Here is a 19,697-nt window from a genome sequence, read left to right as displayed (position 1 = left end):
CTTTTAAGCCAGCTGCTAACATAATATAGATCTTATTTGATGATTTTTTCTGAAGTTAGCATCGAAACCTTTTGTAATTCTACTGCCTATAGGTACCTTGCGCCAATAAAAAGAATGCCCGCGAGATTCATGCCAGCTCTTCTCATTGGCCCTATCTTCCGAATAACTGCTTTGATTTAATTTGATAAGATTACAAGGACTAATAGTTAAATGATTAGTTCTTTATATCACAAATCGTTTTATGAAGCAAATATAGCAACTTAAAGGAATTATTGGTGCGGCAGCATAGTGTGTTACTAAAATATAGAACTTAACTTGTGGTCGTATATAGTCACCAGTTAGCTTTTGTCACTTTATGTACCCCAACTAAACTCGTGGAAATAGTATATAAATACTTATTCATAGTACCTACATATAAACCTCCTTGCACCAGAAAGTTTAGTTTAGATACGCTTTGTATTTCTACATTTTCTAAAGGAAGGAAGTTGTTGCCAAAAAATCTTTTATTTTCAGTAAAATATATGTGCGTCATTATGTATTTTTGCTTCTCAAGAACAAGCTTGATGCATTATTGTAGAAGTGTTTTCACAATTATTTTTCACATACATATAACATCTATGCATATGCATTGCTTGAACATTTTAAACACGTAAATCCATAGTTTTCAATCAACATAACGCCTATTATACTCCAAACGAAAATACACCCACGTTTCGCCATTAACAATTTAAGTTCCATGTAATGGGGGCAAGCCCACTGCGATTAACCGGACACGTTACCAAACTCCAGACTACAATGGAATACATGGCAAATACTATAATATAAGTAAGGAAAGATCAATTGTATTTTGAACAACCTGGGAATCCAACCCGAGAACTCGATCAACAGTCGGATACACTACACGCTGCGCCACAAAGGCAGTTAATTAAATTATTATCGCTTTATGGAATAAAAGCAGAAGCATACATCATCTGTCACAATATTTTGAAAGATATTTAAATGAAGCTCCACATAGAGCCAAAGCTTTAACATTTGCATGAAAAACAAGTTACGTGCAATCTTTTAAACGACCGAACCCATTTGTGTACCTTATACTTCATTAGCTTTTGACTAATAGGTCCGTTTTCGTACTTAAATTTGGTTTATTTAAGTTCTTTAAGAATATAGTATAATGAGAACCTATTAGCGGGTTAAGACGTTTGTCAGATGGACTGCAACACACGCAAAAATATTTATTCGAACCATTCTTACTCGGGGTTTAATGTCAACTTATTGTACTCCAAACTTGCAGAAACACCTCGAAAATAGTCAGTTTATTTTATGCCGAGCACTGACGATTGAAGGATTATGTTCATTGATTTTTTTTTGTATTGTGTACGATTATTAAATTTTTTTAATGGCTTAATTGTTTTTAACTCCACGAAGAACGCTTCGCTTATGTATATACTAGCTGACTCGCGCAACTTCGCTTGGGTCACATTAGAGTGAATGGGTCATAATTTTCCCCGTTTTAGTAAATTTTGTTACTGGTACTCTGCTCCTTTCGCAGCGTGATGATATATAGTTTATAGCCTTCCTCGATAAATGGGCTGTCTAACACTGAAAGAATTTTCAAATCGGACCAGTAGTTCCTGAGATTAGCGCGTTCAAACAAACAAACAAACTCTTCAGCTTTATAATATTAGTATAGTATAGATAGGTATTTCTAATGAACATAAATGGTACATAGACACTTGAATGCATTTGGTTCGTGTTAATAAATTGAACACTAACCAAACGAAACATGTCATAATCATCGTCATCTCTCGCAAGTTCGTAACAATTACTCAGAGATCATAACAATATCGTATAGTGCAAGTTCATCGTTTAAAATAGATGAAACAAACGATTTGATGGCTTTAATAAGCAGACTAGACTTTCCGTACCAATGTTAAGTAAACCAACACAGTTTTTTGTACATCTATACTAACATTATAAAGCTGAAGAGTTTGTTTTTTTGTTTGTTTGAACGCGCTAATCTCAGGAACTACAAGTCCGATTTGAAAAATCCTTTCTGTGTTAGATAGCCCATTTATCAAGGAAGGCTATAGGCTATATACCATCACGCTACGACCAATAGGAGCAGAGTACCAGTAAAAAAATGTTACAAAAACGGGGAAAAAACTACCCATTCTCTCTTATGTGACGCAAGCGAAGTTGCACAGGTCAGCTAGTACATACATAAAATCACTCCCCTTTCCCATAGGCAGAGACCAAAGAATATAATTTGCTATGATCCCTACAAACTTCCCTTACTTTATTCACATCCACACCTTCTCATGCAGAACCGCTGTCGGTTACAAGTACTACGAGATCTCCTTTTGCCTTTCTCCGTGTGCCTGTCTTTTTAGGGCGCCCCCTCCCAGCGTTTTCTTTTGTATTGTAGATTTTTACACTTTAAGAAGGTATTAACTTTACCGAGTTAAGTTATTAAGATATTTATAAGTTCTTTTAATCAATGTTTTTTTTTGCTCAATATACAATAATTGAATACTTGTTCAATATAATAATTAACTTGTTCAATATAATACTTTTAATTATAATTTAAGCTGCCACAGTCAACATCATAGTTGTTATTGTCAGTGTATTGGCAATAAAACTTTACGATCAAAAAGGCCTTTAAGATCTCTGAAACGACATTTTCCGGGAGATATTTGCGACGAAAGTCCCAAGAAAAAAACAATATTATACCTAAACAGTTAACCTTGAATGTTTGGTTTGATATCCTGGCCAAAGATTTAATACGAGTATATATCTACAAGTCGGACGGGACTGTGACCATACTTTGGGATATTGGCATACAAATCCTAAAAATATTTCGAAATATTATGTCGAATTATAGGCAGAGAAAAGAGATAGCGTGCTTTCTTAAATTGGTCTAATAGTCTGACTACAATAAATATTATATATAGCATATAATTTGGTAATGTGCTTACCAGTATACGGCAATATACTCGTCCCCTATTACATGGGATTCACATTATGCACTAAGACGATTAATACACTTTCTTTTACAGCAGCTTTTTAACTTAATTTACTAAAGTTGCATAAAGGCGGACTCAATGCCTGAGGCATTCTGTCTTATTAATGCAGATAAGAAGAATCATTATGTATAACAGTTCTTTAAAGTTTAGTTTATAATTCGTAACACATATTTCCTTAAACATACTGTCATTATTTGTTGTTAATTGATGTAATTGCTACCCTTACAAGGTAGTAACGACAACGATTAATTGACAATTCATTAATATGTGTATTTAATTGGTTATTGGTAAGGAAAATAACAATACCTGAATCATTTTCAGTGTTCAAAATATTCCCGTTACTTTGAAATATGTGTTTTCTTGGATTTATTATCATTTGCGGCTTTTTTTCCTTCCTCTAGTATCATTGAGCAATAAGCACCTAAACAGTTCTTCTTCACTTGCGTAATATGCTCTTATTGTCTTTATCTTTCGCTTTCTACATTCAACGTTTGATCTTTTTATTACCTATTTCGCAATTATTTTTATTGGTTCTTGGAATTTCGATACAGTTTTCAGGATGGGAATCATATAGGTCTACAATTGACCTACAATTGGCCCAAATTTCACTGAAAATAAATTCGTAGGTAAAATTCACGTAATGTAAAGTGATAGATAGGCATCAGCAAATTTCATATTTTAAGTCGATTTATAGATTTTAATTGTATTTCTTAGTTTCAAAATAACCTACAAAGGAAGGAAGGATCTCCTCTCGGAGTGAGATAGAGGTTAAGTTTTGAGTCCACCACGGGTCAGATGATGAAGACCTGTGTTCAACAAATTTTAGGCAAAGTTTTCCTACAGCGTTAGAATGAGTGATATTGTTTTTTTTTTAGAAGACATATTACGAAATCAGATTTAATATGGGAGCATGTTTGGTAGTCACATATCACGTTACATTTTTAAAAGTTTACTCATAGTTCATAGTTACTAAAAAACCTATGTACAATCATGTACGTAAAGTTTACATAATATTTCACAAACAAGTACATGTAGGAGCGGTTTCTTGCTAGGATTGTCACAATGATCACGAGTTGCCTTGATTACGTTTAAACGACAAATTAAGAGCAGCGACCAGATACGCTAGTGTGACTCTTTAGAGATTTGCATTTTAGTATATGCACTAGGAACTAAATACAGGCATAAAGATTATAAATAATTCAATGTGCTGCTGGCCGATGTTTGACTACGGCGGCCAGTTTAGTTGAAACCAGCCAACTGCGCAAGACTTTGCTTATAGTGTCAAAGTGTGTGCATAAAACCCAGATACACTCCCTATTTCTTCGTTCTCATAGCCCAGTCGAACGGATGACCGACACCGACACGACCAGTGAGTGATCAGGCGCAGGACCGACGACCTTACGTCATTTTCGAATCACGGAGGTCTTCAATGAACTTCCTAACTATCGGCACTCCCATGCCCACAGATTATTATTCATAATAATATTGATAAAATAAAAGCTAGATATCTATCACAGTTTAGTACAAAACAGAGATCATATTTGAGTGGTCATGAAACTATTGTCAAATTTATTTAAGTGTATATGCTAATCCGAGTTTAAGTAAAAGCCAAACTGATATAAAATAATAACTCCAATAATATAACATACTCAACTTTCTTTGTAGGTTTTTTAACAGGAGGATAATGTGGGACTATCCCACTCACACTTCTAAAAGTTGTTTCCCTACGGTACGTGTAAATGCGTTGGTCGGCGTCATGCTGTCGGGCGAGCGCGGCGTTCGACGCTTCAGTATCGTTCATCTGTAGCCCGAGCTCAGTCGTACATCCCGTGATTTAAAACCAAATAAAAAAAAATGGCTCGACAAGGATTCGCAGCACTCAGCCTGGCCGTCCTACTGGCTTTATTCGAAGTTGGTGCGTAAACATTCATTATTTTCTAATTACATATAACAATTTGTCTTAAACACTTTTGAACGTAACTGTACTTCATTAGTTTACCAGCTGATTATCGATGTTCACTTGAAAGCAATTGAGATTAGTTATCGCGTATAAAGCTATCGTAGTTTATCTAATTCTAGGTTACCTTTGGTTTTCAATATACTGCTAATTTGATAGCAAGCAAATACGTTGGGGATTCACTTATCGCAGAATTGTGGGTGTTAGTTATCCGCTCTATCCTTTAAAATTTAGAAAAAAAGGCGTAATGTTATAATTTTAGCGATTGGTAACGTTACGCATCTTTTCAAATACTTTACTAGGAGGTTTTTACTTCTTTCCAATTTCACTCAGAAGGAATAGATAGTAATGTAAAGGTACTCGTATTGTCTGCTCACAATAAATTCTTTCTAGTTTTTGCTTTTATACCAGACTGGAATAAATGGGTCTTTATTCTTCACATACAAGGGCAAGAAATTAGGTCATGTTCTAGACGAATGTACCACGTAGTTTTATAAACAAATTAGTTTTAGATATTACCTATAGGCTAGGATTTTATACAAATATATTTTTGAATACTTTTTCCTATTAGCCTTTTCGAATGCGTTTTAAGTCCTTCAGACTTCCATGCGGGATGTTATCTTTTGTATAATTTTATAAAATTTTACGGAATAATTATAATAATATGTATAAATTATAAAATTTATTACGTCTATAGAGCTCCTTAAGAACGACTAGAAAGTTCCAAAAAAGTAGTTCTCTTTTCAGGTTTAGTACTATGGTCACTCACTTGTCTTTGATACCTATCGTTAAAAGATTTTATAAATTAAGTAGTCTAAAAATATTATTTTAGCATTTAAATGTTATATAAAATTGTTATCGGTTCGAAAGCACTATTCAGATAGGCAGAGATAAAAATTGTCTATCAAGTCAATTTTAACCGACGACATAGATATTTCTTTTTCCAATTTTGTCTAGTACTTCCTGGGATCATTCAACAACCTCCATAGTGTTGTTATTTTTTTATTGAAAATATTACAATTAAACAGACATCGCGTAATAGAGACAAAAAAAATTGAAAGCGAAATACATAGATGTCTATTAATTAATCTTAACGTAATGGCATCCAGTCTTTGCTAACAGGTTTATATTAAATATTGGGTCTAAAAATGTACCTAATAATTAATGTATACCTAATTACATAACTAAAAAATCTGGACCGATAAAATCTTTTTTTTTTAAATTAGTAAGCGTTAAAACCTAGTTTAATGACCTATCGACAATAATCAAAATGGTAAACACATTGTTACATTATATCAATGACATATATCTGGATTAACATTATATACAACAGAATTATAATATCTCGAAGAAGTAAAACAAAATAAAATCATTGTCAATATAAATTCACTTTACTAAGTTACAGATGTATATGGTCGATACTACAAGCAAAGATATATAAACCAAATGATGTGAAAAACATATGTGAAACGTAGTTCAATAAATAAAGAAATTTATTACAGTTTCACATCAGGATATGAAATAAAAATGTTTATTGCTTGTATGTGCCTCATCTAGTCATAGTATACGATCTTGGTACATAAAAGTAGGACGTTCGGGTATTGATCATTGATTGACAAGTTCTAAAGATACAAAAGCAAATGTCATCATCCGATATTATACTCTGAAACATCTACTCATTAGAAGTTAGTTAAATTATTATTAGTCGGTTATTATTTTCCCTACAAAGCTAAGCTAGCCGGCATGCCGTACAGTTTAAAAGAATATAGGCTTAAGTTATATGTAATTAAGATAATTTACGTCCTTTCTCTGTTAGTGCCGTATAGCATCAAAAGAAAGAAAGACGGAGTTTAACACTAAGCAGAATAATTATGTCTTTTCATTACTGTATCGCGATCCACAGCGACTTTTAACTATCCATTACCGGCTAGCTTCCGAGAATTTTGTATGATAATCTGAACAGTGCCTCTAGTGGGCGCCGTAGGAACTATTTTAGCAATATGTTTTAAATGTCTAACTCTCAATACTTGGTATTACCGACTGTACAGAATTGCGCTACTGGAAGCGTAGTTTCAAATCTTTAAATGCGTTCACTTGTCTTCAACTCGTGCCAAACACTGAACACGATTAGGGCTAATATGAACCCCATATACATCAATTATAAGCGATCACATTGCCCCCAAATCGTATTATGAAATTAAACTTGCCCTAAAAACGTGTTTATATTAAAGATGAACGAAAAATTTGGAATGTTTCCAGATATTTTTTACGATTTTGCGCAATCTACAACTGAACTATGTAAGAGTAAAATGTTTTGTGGACATCAGCTAATATGTTCGGGTATAGCATTGTGCTCCAGTTTTACGACAAGATACTGTCAAGGAAATAAAATATAATAATATAAAAGTGGAATTTGTGATTCAACGATGTTTCGGGGCTATTTCTGTGATTTGTCTAGTCCGTAGCCTGACACCATTTCGACAGACAGATTGATATTGAACTGCTTTGGTCGCTCGACCTTGCGAAGTCTTATTTTGATAAAATCTCGTCTTTTATAAAGCTCTAAGTGGACTGGATTTGAGGTGCAATTTTAAGTTATTATTTTGAGCATTAGCAAGTAAAATTACCTTAAGATTCAGTAAATCAAATGGCGTCTGGTCTAATATTAACCTGATTACTTCATGCTGAGGACTTGCTGTCATTGGACTATAAAAATCAAACTATATCGTAATTCTAGAAAAACTGTATGCAGGGCCTTTATATTCAACAGTTCGTCTATAGTAGGTATTTGTCAATGAAACCAAGTTTGGAAGGCTAGGTCAAAACTTGAATAAAATTTTAAAAACAATAACTTGGCTATTGGACTTTCAAACTAGTGAATGAGCGCGTGTAGAACAATAATATGTCGTACCTACTTAAAGTTTAATATCAACAATAGTTGATTCATACCAATGATAACATGAAAATATAGAAATAACCACGTTTATTTATACTTATAACACTACATTACAAAAGCAAAAATAAGTGTTTTTTTGTGGATATTTTTTACTAAACGGCTGTACTGATTAGGATAAAAGTCGACTTATTTGACCCTAAAAAGATATTCTGATTAAACTGCAAGCAAATGAGAGCCATTTATTCCTCTATACATTTTACAGATATTAAACTAACATATTGATTGAATGAAAGTATACATCGGCATGGAATTTGTAATGTAAACACTATCGGAAAGTGTGCAAAAAAGCACTCGCCAAGAAAAGATTCTGTTACTATCTTCAGAATCGGGAACTTCAAACAGACGAAACTGCGTTCAATATTATCGAGTAGAAAGCGTTTGACATACCAAATAATTTTTAAAAATAGTTCTTGCAGAATACGCCAGGGGCACTGATCAGGTATTCAAACAACACATCAATAGACTAGGTTGTCGATATTTAATAGAATTCCTGTTTTTGGAAGAGACCCTAGCCCAGCAGTGGGCATTAACAAATAAAAGAAGATCATTATCTTAAAACACAGGAAATAATAAATGCTATTTGCTTAAAAAAACTGTTGACAAAAGTTTCACGCTCTACTTCCTTTGCCTTCTTAGACTACGAATGAGACGAAAACACATAATTTTTGTTTTTATGACAGATCTCATAATGACGCTATTAAGTATATCGAAAAAACAACATCATTTGCGGTCGTTTTATTTATAGCGTAATATTTCAGCGTAGAAACAAAACATTAGTTTTTATAATAATATTGTGCATGATTTTAATTTTGAGTAAGGAAAGGCGGACTGCGGTATTTTGTCATCTCTACTACCGGCAACTATAGACAACCGGCTAGTTATCGTGAAATTTTGTACTGAAATCTAATCAGCGCCTCTAGCGGACGACGTAGGAACTATTTTTGCAGTACATTTTAAATGTCAAACTCTCGATACTCGATGGTATCGCCAGTATAGAATCGCGTTGCAGGCAGAAATGTGAAGTGGTGACACCTGGCCTTAATGTCATCGATACACAGATCACAGAGCGATATCAACACAAAACGTCGGTTGATTACTAATAACTGACGTCATCATTCATTACATCACTTCTATTATTAGCCGATAACCGTTTGCTAGAATGTTTACAAACTGTTACATTGTTTCAACATAATAGGAATCACGAACTCTCTTTAATTTTTTTATAAATGACAATAATATTCTTTGCAAAGTACATGTTACGACGAACAATTGTTTGTAGCTGAATCTAAATGAATTTTGAAGTAAGATAAAATCCGAACAAAAAATGTAAAGAACAACTCTAAAATTTAACAATTTTGGTAGCAAAATTGAATGTCCATTTGACTAGTTCCCCATACAGTGCATCTTATAGAAATTAATTGGCGCTCCTCCCAATAATTCCATAAAAGACGGTATAAAAAAAACGTCCGTATTTCTCCATGTCGCCCGCAGAATAGTGTGGAAGGGGCCCCGTTTTCACAAATAACAATAGTGTGACCTTGGTTAGTCCATTTGGGTCACTGCTCAGGCTACAGAGTTGAAAATCGCATCTTTTTTCCGTCAATGATGTAATAATAGAAGAATAATAATATTTATGGGTACCTGTAGTAAATAAACCGGTATTCAAAGTAGTTAGATGACAACCTTGAAAGCTGAGACTATGTGAATATCGTGTTGGTATAAATTATTAGTGTTATTTGAAAACAACACACCTTGTTATTATTATTGTAAACAGTCTTATTTTTATCACAATACATAATCATAATGCTTTATTAATATTTTGAAATTTTCCAAAATTTTCCAAAAGACTGGTGGTCCATATAGTGCAGTTTCATGGGGAAAGTTTTTGCACATCTGTCTATTTAGCTATCATAATTATATAAGCCATGAAAGGGATTTAAACTTTGCAGACGTAACATTACGGCGCGGGGAAATAAAAAAAAAATAAAAACCTATTACCTAGTTCAAATAATAATGGTAGCAGTGTTAGTAAAGAAGTCGTTTTTTTTTTTGATCACACATTGACCCACACAAAAAAGTATTATCAATTTGGTTATCTTACTTCGCTCTTGTTGCAAAAAATATAGCGTACGTTTAATTTTCATTATATTAGGTCGGGGAAAAAGTTGTTTCGCATTATAGCATGTATGAACTTGTAATAAAATCTCTTTGGATTCAAGAATCACAAATGAATACACAGTTCATCAGGTTTTTTTCAGTGAGCTCGTGAGGTACCCAAATATCGAGCTTTTTTGTGTAGAGAAAAGATTTTATTACAAGTTCATACATACTACAATGCGAAAAGACTATTTCCCCGACCTAATATGTAAGCAAGCACGAGCCATAAGAATAACATCTTTACAAAGTCTTGCATCAAATTTTACTGTAGAAAGTGCACTAAATCGTGTCAGTTTAAAAACGTTGACACTGTTGTTTGAGCTTTTTGCGATAGTGCAGGCGTATGTCACGGCATGCCATGAACTTTGACATACTAGATACAAGGTCTATTTGCATTGAGGTGATGTATTACCCCGTGATATTGTTTACTTGCTATATTACGGTGTCTCTTGAAGGCTATCTCTTGTTTAACTTAAAATATCTTCCAACATTTTTTAGTTCAATCGTTAAAATGTACTTTACTCAAATATATTAGTTTGTTTTGAAGATGTGACGTCCAAGTATTATTATTAGTTGACGAAGAAATTAAAAAATATATTATGTACTGTTTTAGTAAACCATCAAATTTTATCTTAAAAACTACTCTGTAGATAGCTACAGAGTAGTTTTTAAGATAAAATAGATAGTCCATCAACTTTATAGAGAGCCTTAGCGTACGTGATTGAAACTGATTTTAATTAATAATTTTGTATATTTATCCATATTAAGTAACTTAAAATCTACACAATTGTAAGTCCATTACGAAAAATAAATTAGTTAAAAGGAAAATGGTGAAATAAACCATATAGACAGTAGCACTTAAAAGTGTCATTTACTACCAAGTTTTAGTATTAAGCACTTAATGTTTTGGTTCTTTGCCAAATTAAGATGTGAAAAAGCAAGAAAAACTACTAAAATACTTCATTCCGTGTAGGAACATCAAAAAGTTTTTATTCTCCATTTCTTTTATTTCCTTTATTTGGATGAGATAGAATGCGCATAATGCTTGTACTTTTGCTGCAATGGAGAATTACATATTTATTAAGCTGCATAATAATTGTTAAGTATACAAAATATCGTGTAATTATATGGTGGCCATGACTATTTTATTTATATCATAACATGCATTCAATATGGTTCTCGTATACTATGCCCAAATGTGAAAGAAAACGCCTGATACATACATACCTATTTCTTAGAAAACTAATTCGCAGAGCCTTTAAAACAAGAATAGAACATTCCAGCTATCGATCGTAAAATGTTTATAATTAACATTCCCATAGAAATCTATAACAAAAGAATTAAACAAACATCTACTTCGAAAACATTTATTTTAGATAATATTATGAATACGTTGGAATTTTCCAGACGATTACTCTACCGCGTAGACTAATCTATAGCTTGTTTCAATGCATAGGTAAACCAGTAGCGCGATTCCCTACCACTATCGACTATTGACGACCGGCTAACTAGTGACAAATGTTGTATGAAAATGAGATCAGCGCCTCCAGTGGCCGTCGTAAGAACTTATTTTGCAGTATATTGTATATTTTAAATGTCAAACACTCGATAGTCGATAGTACTGATTGTACAGATTCGGACTACATACAAAGTTATATATTTAATTATGACATCGAGCTCGATTACAACCTTCTGCTATAGTGAGTTTGTGCTTAGTCATTTAATTGCCTAGTTGATAAGAATCCATGGGCAATCTATTGAGTCAAAAATATACTAGCGCCGATGAAACATTTCTTCAGTCAATATATATTTTTTTAATAATTCCTAGACGTTTTTTCTATAACTATTAATGAGATAACAAACATTAAGTACTATCAAAGCTTTTCGAGTGGCTTGAAAAAAATTATAGTGTGTTCCTTAAAGTTTTATTTGAACCCTTGCCCATCTTTCGTGAGATGCGTGGTTCCATAATACTGTATAAACTACATAAATGTAGCGACAATACAACTAAATAAGTAATGTTCTAGAACATGCAGTATTTCTCAACGTTCAAGGCGTTGCTCATGGCCTAAATATATATATGGTTGTATGACATCATTTGTTCGTCGTGGAGGGTAAGCACACTACCAGTACAAACTCGTTATGTTCAAGCCATTTTGTTCGCACGTGTTCAAATTATAACTTCGACATCATTTTTTTCATATACTAGAACGTTTCTTAACCGTCGCCAGAGGAGTAATTCCGGACCACTATCGGCTGTCAACAGCCGGCTAGCTAGTAAAGTTTGTATGTAAAACTGATCAGCGCTCCTAGAGGATTTTATTAGAACTATTTTATTCCAGTAATCTGAAATGTCTAATTCTCGCTAGTAAAATATACGACGATACGTCTTTACTTTAGAAAATTTCTACAAAATGTCATGTCATTTTGTCGGAGTCCGTAGTTCGCATGTTTGAAATGGCCCGAGTACTTATACTTAGTTAGATTATTTAATAGTCTATTATTTTAGTAGACTGTCTCTGAGATGCGGTTTATAGTACATCCGACTTCTGATCACGAGGTCCCGGGTACAATTCCTCTGAAATTCTTGGATCTTTATTTATATGAGAATGTTACAAATATGGCAATATAGTCGCCCCCTATTACATGGAGTTAATGGTGAAATGTGGTTGCACTAACCCACTACCCACACCGTCGGGGATAACAAACTTAATGTTATATGTATATAATTTCCTGCCAAGTTGCACTTGTTACATGTCTGAACGTAGACGTGAGTAGTCACTAAATTGTCCCCTCTTGACCCTAGATTACTAAAGTAGTCAGATCTAATTATGGTCAATGAACCAATTTGTTGACTTACTCAGACGGCAACTTGACATGATACGGTTGTTTAGAGAATGCGTTATTTAAACTTAAGGTTGATGTCAATTGACAGATTACTTTTTCAATAAAGATATTAATGTTTTTCTTCATAGGTGATTGGCGGGTTATCGCTTATGTACCAAGTCTCATCTTTTATTCTATCGGTTGATCCGGCACCAGCCGTCTACCCGGAAAATATATTTCGTTATAAGGAGATGAATAACTTAGTGCTTATAAATAAATGTATTAATAAATAACCGATTAGGTAAGAGGTGCTCTCAGCTCGAAGGATTAGTGCGATACGTTCTGTACGATTTGTGCAGTCAGTATTATCAACTAGCAAACGTTTGACATTTAAATTCATTAACGAAAATAGTTCTTGCAATATACGCTTGGGGCGCTGATCAGATTTCCATATAAGATTTGTCAACAGTGGAATGAAATAACGACATAGATATGTAACAAAAAAAAATAATACATATTATATTTAAATGATCACAACAATACTTAAGTTTTTTGAAACAGAAGTTTGTAAACTGATATCAGATATTTCCATGTTCGCAACCAGTAGGAGAAATCACCATGAAATCAGTTACGTATATAGGTAAAACAAATACATAATATAAGTGTTTACATAAAAATCTCAGAGTACAACAACAAAGTAATAATTTTATCTGTAGAAGTAAATGTACCGGCAGAATTATGACTTTACCGAATACGTGTTGGAATGAAGTAGAAGACATGTCACAGCTATAACAATGTTAGCAGAACAATGAAATATGACAAATGCAAGGTTTCTATAGTCCAAGAGAGTCTTGGCATACCTACACGATTTATCTAGAATAATCTAGACTATAATTAATGATTCTGTGTATTTCCAAAATAAAGTAGCTGTTTCAAACAGGCTAACATCAACTGGCATGTATGCCTCCGCTAGCTGCAAACCTTGCGTACAAAATAACTATAAAATGACTATACTTGTGCAATTATAAATTAAGTTTTATGAGTAGTATAGTATATACTGTACATGTATTAGTTAATTATGAGCAAAACGTGCCGATGCGCTGGCAAAGAATACACTATTTATTCACTTCATGGGTGGTTTTCAGAAATTAGCGGCTTAACCGCAAATACAGACAGACTGGCATTTTATAATAATATTAACATAGATACATATTTCATTTGACGTTAATGAAGTATGTGTAGTGTTCACCATTCAAGTTATCTTTCTCGAAATTGATTTTATTACTTGAATGAAAGACTATATTTAATGTAAATAATAATTGTAGCTGTACATAAACTGTAGATTAACATTCCAAAGTTGAGGATCCGAGAACGGAAATCTGTCTAATCTACAACCAGTAACGATAAGCACATTCAAAACATTATTAATTTCTGAATAGAATGACACAGTGATCTTAAAATAGGAGTTACGCGCGGTTTGCTAAATAGAACAGCTATTATAAGAGCTGCGCCCAAATTATCGGCGCACGCGCTCGCACACGCATGCTCGCTCAGTTACCTAAGACCTGAATATTGTCCTAGAATTTTATTTTATCTTGGATGAGCTCGTGACTAAGAAGTAACAGCCGGACGGATCAATCTCTCAGGTTAAGCTACACTGTCCGAGGTAGATCAGTGGATGGGTGGTCATATTAAACATACCGAGTTCCTTCGTGTTTCGAAAGACACATTTAATTGTGGGTCCCTGCTCTCATTTTCAAAGATCTTTGACAATCGTTATCAATAGTCAGAAGCTTGAAAGTCTGATAACCAGTCTTACCGAGACGTGTCGTGTTATAAACAAGGTAACCGAGCTGTGGAGGTCCTATAAGCAGCTACAAGTAAAAACTGGTATTCAAGTGCACCCGGAGAAAAAATAATTTGAATAGTTTCTGCTCTACAATATCCAGGTGATCTGCAAAATTGCAAAAAAGTGAATCCTTGCGTATAATCCCCGGTATAATCTCTTGGCACGATACTTCAGATTGTTAGTATTGTTATACATCTGATCAATAAAACGGTTATGTGTGGTTGCCAAATGAATTTTAAATAATATCTTAGTCACTCAATACTTGACTCATGAAAGTAGTTTTTTTAAAGACTCTTGTATAGAATCAAAGAATCCTCTGAGAAACTCTCTCCACATTAATCACGTTTATAATTTTAGGAATATGAGTTTTAATTAAATAAACACGAACACGCATTTTTACCTTGGAAAAATTAAAAGCTTATAAACTATTTCCAAGAACCATTCTCATAGTGCTCCTATACACTTCTTAACCCTTCGAACCCCATGGTCGGCTATACTCGACAAATCAGATCCTGCTCACAGCGCTATATTTTTGTCGACATTAACCGACGAAAGCGTCGTGAGCACCTTCTGATATGTCGAGTATAGCCGACAGTAGCGTTCAAAGGGTTAAGGAACCATCATCCCAAATTTCAACTTTCTACGCTCAGTAGTTTCGGCTGTGCGTTGCACATCAGTCTTCATCAACGGAAGACTTTTATATTTATTGATTGATTAATGTGAACTTATAAGTGAGTGTTTGGATTTTTTGAGTTTTCAATACTTTTTAAGTTTATGTTACGAGCAAGTATATTATAATTATCATTCACAAATTATACACATAAGCTAAAGTACTCAAGAATCTTCTATCGATCTGTTTATCCCACTTCGTATAGGTAAAACTTATTATCTATGTAGTATGTAACATAACAACACAAAGTTTTTCTTCCTACGACGTTATTACGACAAGCAAATTGGACATCGATTCGGCTAATAAGATCTTTGTAATCATAATAACAAATGTAATAAATGAATACTAACGAATTGCTAACATTTTCTGAAAAGCTTATCGCCATTTTATACTATTTATTTATAACAATACGCGATTTTCAAGCCAACGTTTAAAATAGGGTGGAGACGCTGATTTTTGTACAAAATTGATCGATAATGGTAGCATGAAACCATTATTGAAGAAGAAAATTTAAAGAAAAATAATGAAAATAACGATTTTTCAAATCAGAGATAGCCGCTTTACATTGATAATGAGAAGCAGCTAAAGTATAAGTATTGTCTGGATTAACTAGTTACTTACAAGAGATTTTTTTTTTCTTTTCCAGGATCATGCATACGTTGTTACCAGTGCAACTCACAAAATGACCCCACCTGCTTAGACCCCTACAAGGGCAAAAATCTAGTGGTAAGTTACATTAATATTCCGTATAGTCTTGTATTTTTATCGCTAGCTGATGCTGTCACAACCTTCTTTAAATTATTGATATGATTAAAACTGAAACAGAATACACCTGATATTGAAAACTGTCTGCTTCTGTGGCGCCGTTGGCACCTTAACTGACTGCTGGTCATGAGGTCTAGGGTCCGATACCAGGGTCGAATTATATTACGTATATATTTATTGACAACTACAGATTACCCTGTTCAAATTGTTTGAGGATATATATTTACTGAGAATTTGCTCCCCGTTTTGGTTCAGACTGTACTGGCCGTGGTCTCATTCAGACTAATAGATATAAATTGAAAATACCTACATTTTTTATGGATTGTTAATTGAAGCAAACAAAGGCTTGTAGAATGGAGATAATAAATAATTGGTATCTTTTGCGTAGGACTGTTCAAGCCAGGAGTCGGTGAACTATAACCAGCTGTACCTGCGCACCATCCTTCCGAACGAAGTGTCCAGCAGTGTCGTCGGCGCTCCAAGATACTGTCACAAGATTGTACTACGTAAGTATTATTATTCCTGCCGCAATGTTAAGCCACGACGAAAAGCCTTTGCTACCAAAGTAACTTGTACATGTTGACTATCTTACTTAGCTATTGGATTCAAGGGCAATTTCGATTTTCTCTAAACCACGCCATCGACTAATATGTGTAACATTCGAACACGTTTAAGCAAATATGGTCTAATTAAATATTTATTTAATTACAGAGACCGGAACTACCATCCGCACTTGCCTGGACGCCAACCCCAACGACATAAACCATACTTGCCGCACTCTGGAGAACTGGTCCAAAGGCATGCCCAATGATAACGGCAGCAAACTCAAATACTGCAGCGTGTGTGACAAGGACAGCTGCAATGGAGCATCATCTGTCGCTTTCTCATTCCCACTCGCCACCCTGGCGTTGATCGCCACATACTTGCTCTGCAAGCAATAATATCTGACATGTTTCAGAGCAAGTGAACAATTATATTGGTCTAAGCTTAGTCAACATCGAGTGAACAGCTTGCTATCATTTACAATTATTGGGGTGCCAAATATCACAAATTTCAACATTTTATATACCCAACATTTTGTTCTTGGTATAGCCACAATTGCCTTTTATAATAACAGACCGTCCAATCTATTGTTTATTTGCTTTGTTTGTTGTTTTAGTGTATTTAAGATAAGATTAATAATACGCGAATGAAACGCGCTAAGTGTATTGAAAATTCACAATTCAATGAGAGTACCAAAAGTATAATGATATTAAAATATTATAGTCTTTCATAATGTATGTTTGTAACAATAACAATAATCTGTACCTGGCAATTGTTAAGTAGATTACTACGAACCCTACGATATTAATTCTTTATAACTATACGAGATATATTAAATAATAAATAAATTGTATCATATTGTTGAATATGTCATATGATTGTTATAGCTAATAATTATTGTAGTAACCAAATCGTATTTGCATATTAAATGTTATTTATAACGTCATGTGGCGACAAAGTTATTTATATAAAGCTTTTAAATATTCACATATTGTTAATGTTCCATGATATTATTGAAATAAGCATTTATGTATCTATGTAATAGTTAAAGACCGTCCTTTAAGGTGTATGTATGTATTTTTAATAAAATAAAAAAATACTTTGTTTGTTTTTTTACTTGGATATAAATATAGCATCTATAGGTAAAATACTGGGTCTACTACAGTACATTTTTCAATTGAATATTTCCTTTGTCTTGTCTTATTTGAAGTACACCCTCTGTTGAAATAGAGACTATAATAAATAACAATAAGAGAGAGCCCAGTGGGACGGTAACCAACACGGCCATGGGATGGGTCAAGCGCAGAAGCAACATTTTGAGCTCAATGAGACGGTTGTCAAATTACTAGGCCCAGAACGTCTCTCAAAGCAAAATGTCTACGTCTACATTTCCCATAACCTCGCCTTCGTAGAATATCGCTTTCTTAATACGTCTTTCGTTACTGACCTGAATTCAACACAAGGATAAAATAATTACCACTTGAGTATCGACTATTCCGTTTTTAAAGTCAATAGAAAATAACCCACTGCTCTGAGAACTGTTTAGCATGGAGAATGCACCCCTTTCTCATTTAAAGAGCAGCCAGCTGCTTCTGTACCAAACATTGGAGAGCATTAATATCCTAAAATGCATTATAAATACGTATCTTATAGTAAAGTAGTTAAATATTTTTCTTTGCCAAATTGTGTAATATTTTGAAATACGAAAGCTAACATTACCGCTGCTATTTCCAGTTTTCTCATTTCTGTTTATCTATGAAGAGGGTAGAATACATATTTTATCTTTAGAGAGTTATTTACCCGTTGATAATATTCAAGTGTTGGGCTACATAGGTAACACTATTATGTACAGGATGTTTTATAAATCAGATTGATCAAGTGCCATTTCGTTATAAGGAGCTTATACTATTGTTAAAAATATTTTCTTTATAAAAGTTCCCTTTCAAGTGCCCCTTAACTTGGTAAAATATATTTTTGTAAGAAAAAAAAGTCCAGTGATAACGAATAATCTTCATATCGGGGGTAGTTTTATCTATCTATCTATCTCGGTTAGCATTTACCTAAACGATAATGCAACAGTATCAATATGGCAGAGAATTTTCGGTGCTACCATAGTCTCCTTCATGGGCATCACTTGGATTCGGCCTTCCTTGTAATAAAAGTAAGCAAACTCAAGAAGAGCAAATATAATTCACAGAATGTAGCTGGGGGCAGCAGCATTACCTCAAGAGTAGGTATGTCAAATTATATATGTCGAAGAAGGTATTCAAACAACAGACTTTTTTAATGTTACAACTGAACTCTATCATGTCAAGTATATGCTAGGCAAAATGCGAACCAAAGATTATGCAAAATACCGCTAGCGTACGTAAACCATGTAAAATTTGGACCCCAGGAGCTTACAGTAAGAACTCCAGTAAGATCCCGGTCCGGGATGCAGGTTTACTTTTACAGATTTTAGTTTACTGCCTACTGAGTGTGGAGTCTCAATGAGGCAAGGTGCCATGTATGTAAGGTGGGAGCCATGTATGTCGCAAAGTTCCTCTCCAACCTCGCATGAAACAGTTTTCGGGGAAGTTTTTTAGTGTTTCCACCATGTAACCACTCTTTCTCCCCTATGAATAGCGAGTATCTCCTCGTAAAAAAACGATATACGGATATCCCAACCCATAATACTACTAATGGGGAGCATAGCGAATCTAATAACATTGGCTGCACCACAATTGATGAGGCACAATGAATAGGCATGACGCAAAATATCAACAAAAGTCAAAGTAGCAGTGGATTACAGCAAAAAATATAAAGAGTAAGGTTAAAAAGATTCATATCTAATTGTTAAATTAACCTAATATAAAAAGAAAATTCATTATTTTTCAGTCGATGATATATATTTAAAACATGCTGTATAAATTGATGCGTTTTATATGTGTGTATAAAAGAGATCACTGTCC

The 19,697-nt window shown here is 33.8% G+C and overlaps 1 protein-coding gene across 1 annotated transcript; it reads left to right on the top strand.

Moving 5' to 3' along the window:
* The first annotated feature begins 4,779 nt into the window (after positions 1–4,779).
* On the top strand, positions 4,780–17,845 carry LOC142979346 (UPAR/Ly6 domain-containing protein bero-like). The gene is made up of 4 exons (XM_076124206.1): positions 4,780–4,938; positions 16,085–16,164; positions 16,592–16,709; positions 16,915–17,845. The coding sequence occupies exons 1-4, from the start codon at positions 4,878–4,880 to the stop codon at positions 17,142–17,144; spliced, it is 489 nt and encodes a 162-aa protein (XP_075980321.1). The 5' UTR covers positions 4,780–4,877; the 3' UTR covers positions 17,145–17,845.
* Positions 17,846–19,697: the final 1,852 nt, after the last annotated feature.

Source organism: Anticarsia gemmatalis, chromosome 16 (assembly GCF_050436995.1).
Source record: "Anticarsia gemmatalis isolate Benzon Research Colony breed Stoneville strain chromosome 16, ilAntGemm2 primary, whole genome shotgun sequence".
In the NCBI taxonomy this organism is placed as follows: Eukaryota; Metazoa; Arthropoda; class Insecta; order Lepidoptera; family Erebidae; genus Anticarsia; species Anticarsia gemmatalis.
The sequence above is the reverse complement of the archived record's forward strand: the minus strand, read 5'-3'. Positions and strand labels throughout refer to the sequence as shown.

Excerpts from the sequence above, each read along its gene's own strand:
- LOC142979346 (XM_076124206.1), top strand. The coding sequence starts at position 4,878 with ATGGCTCGACAAGGATTCGCAGCACTCAGCCTGGCCGTCCTACTGGCT. Across the intron at positions 4,939-16,084 it reads ACTGGCTTTATTCGAAGTTG|GATCATGCATACGTTGTTAC; the intron begins GTGCGTAAACAT and ends TTTCTTTTCCAG. Across the intron at positions 16,165-16,591 it reads ACAAGGGCAAAAATCTAGTG|GACTGTTCAAGCCAGGAGTC; the intron begins GTAAGTTACATT and ends TCTTTTGCGTAG.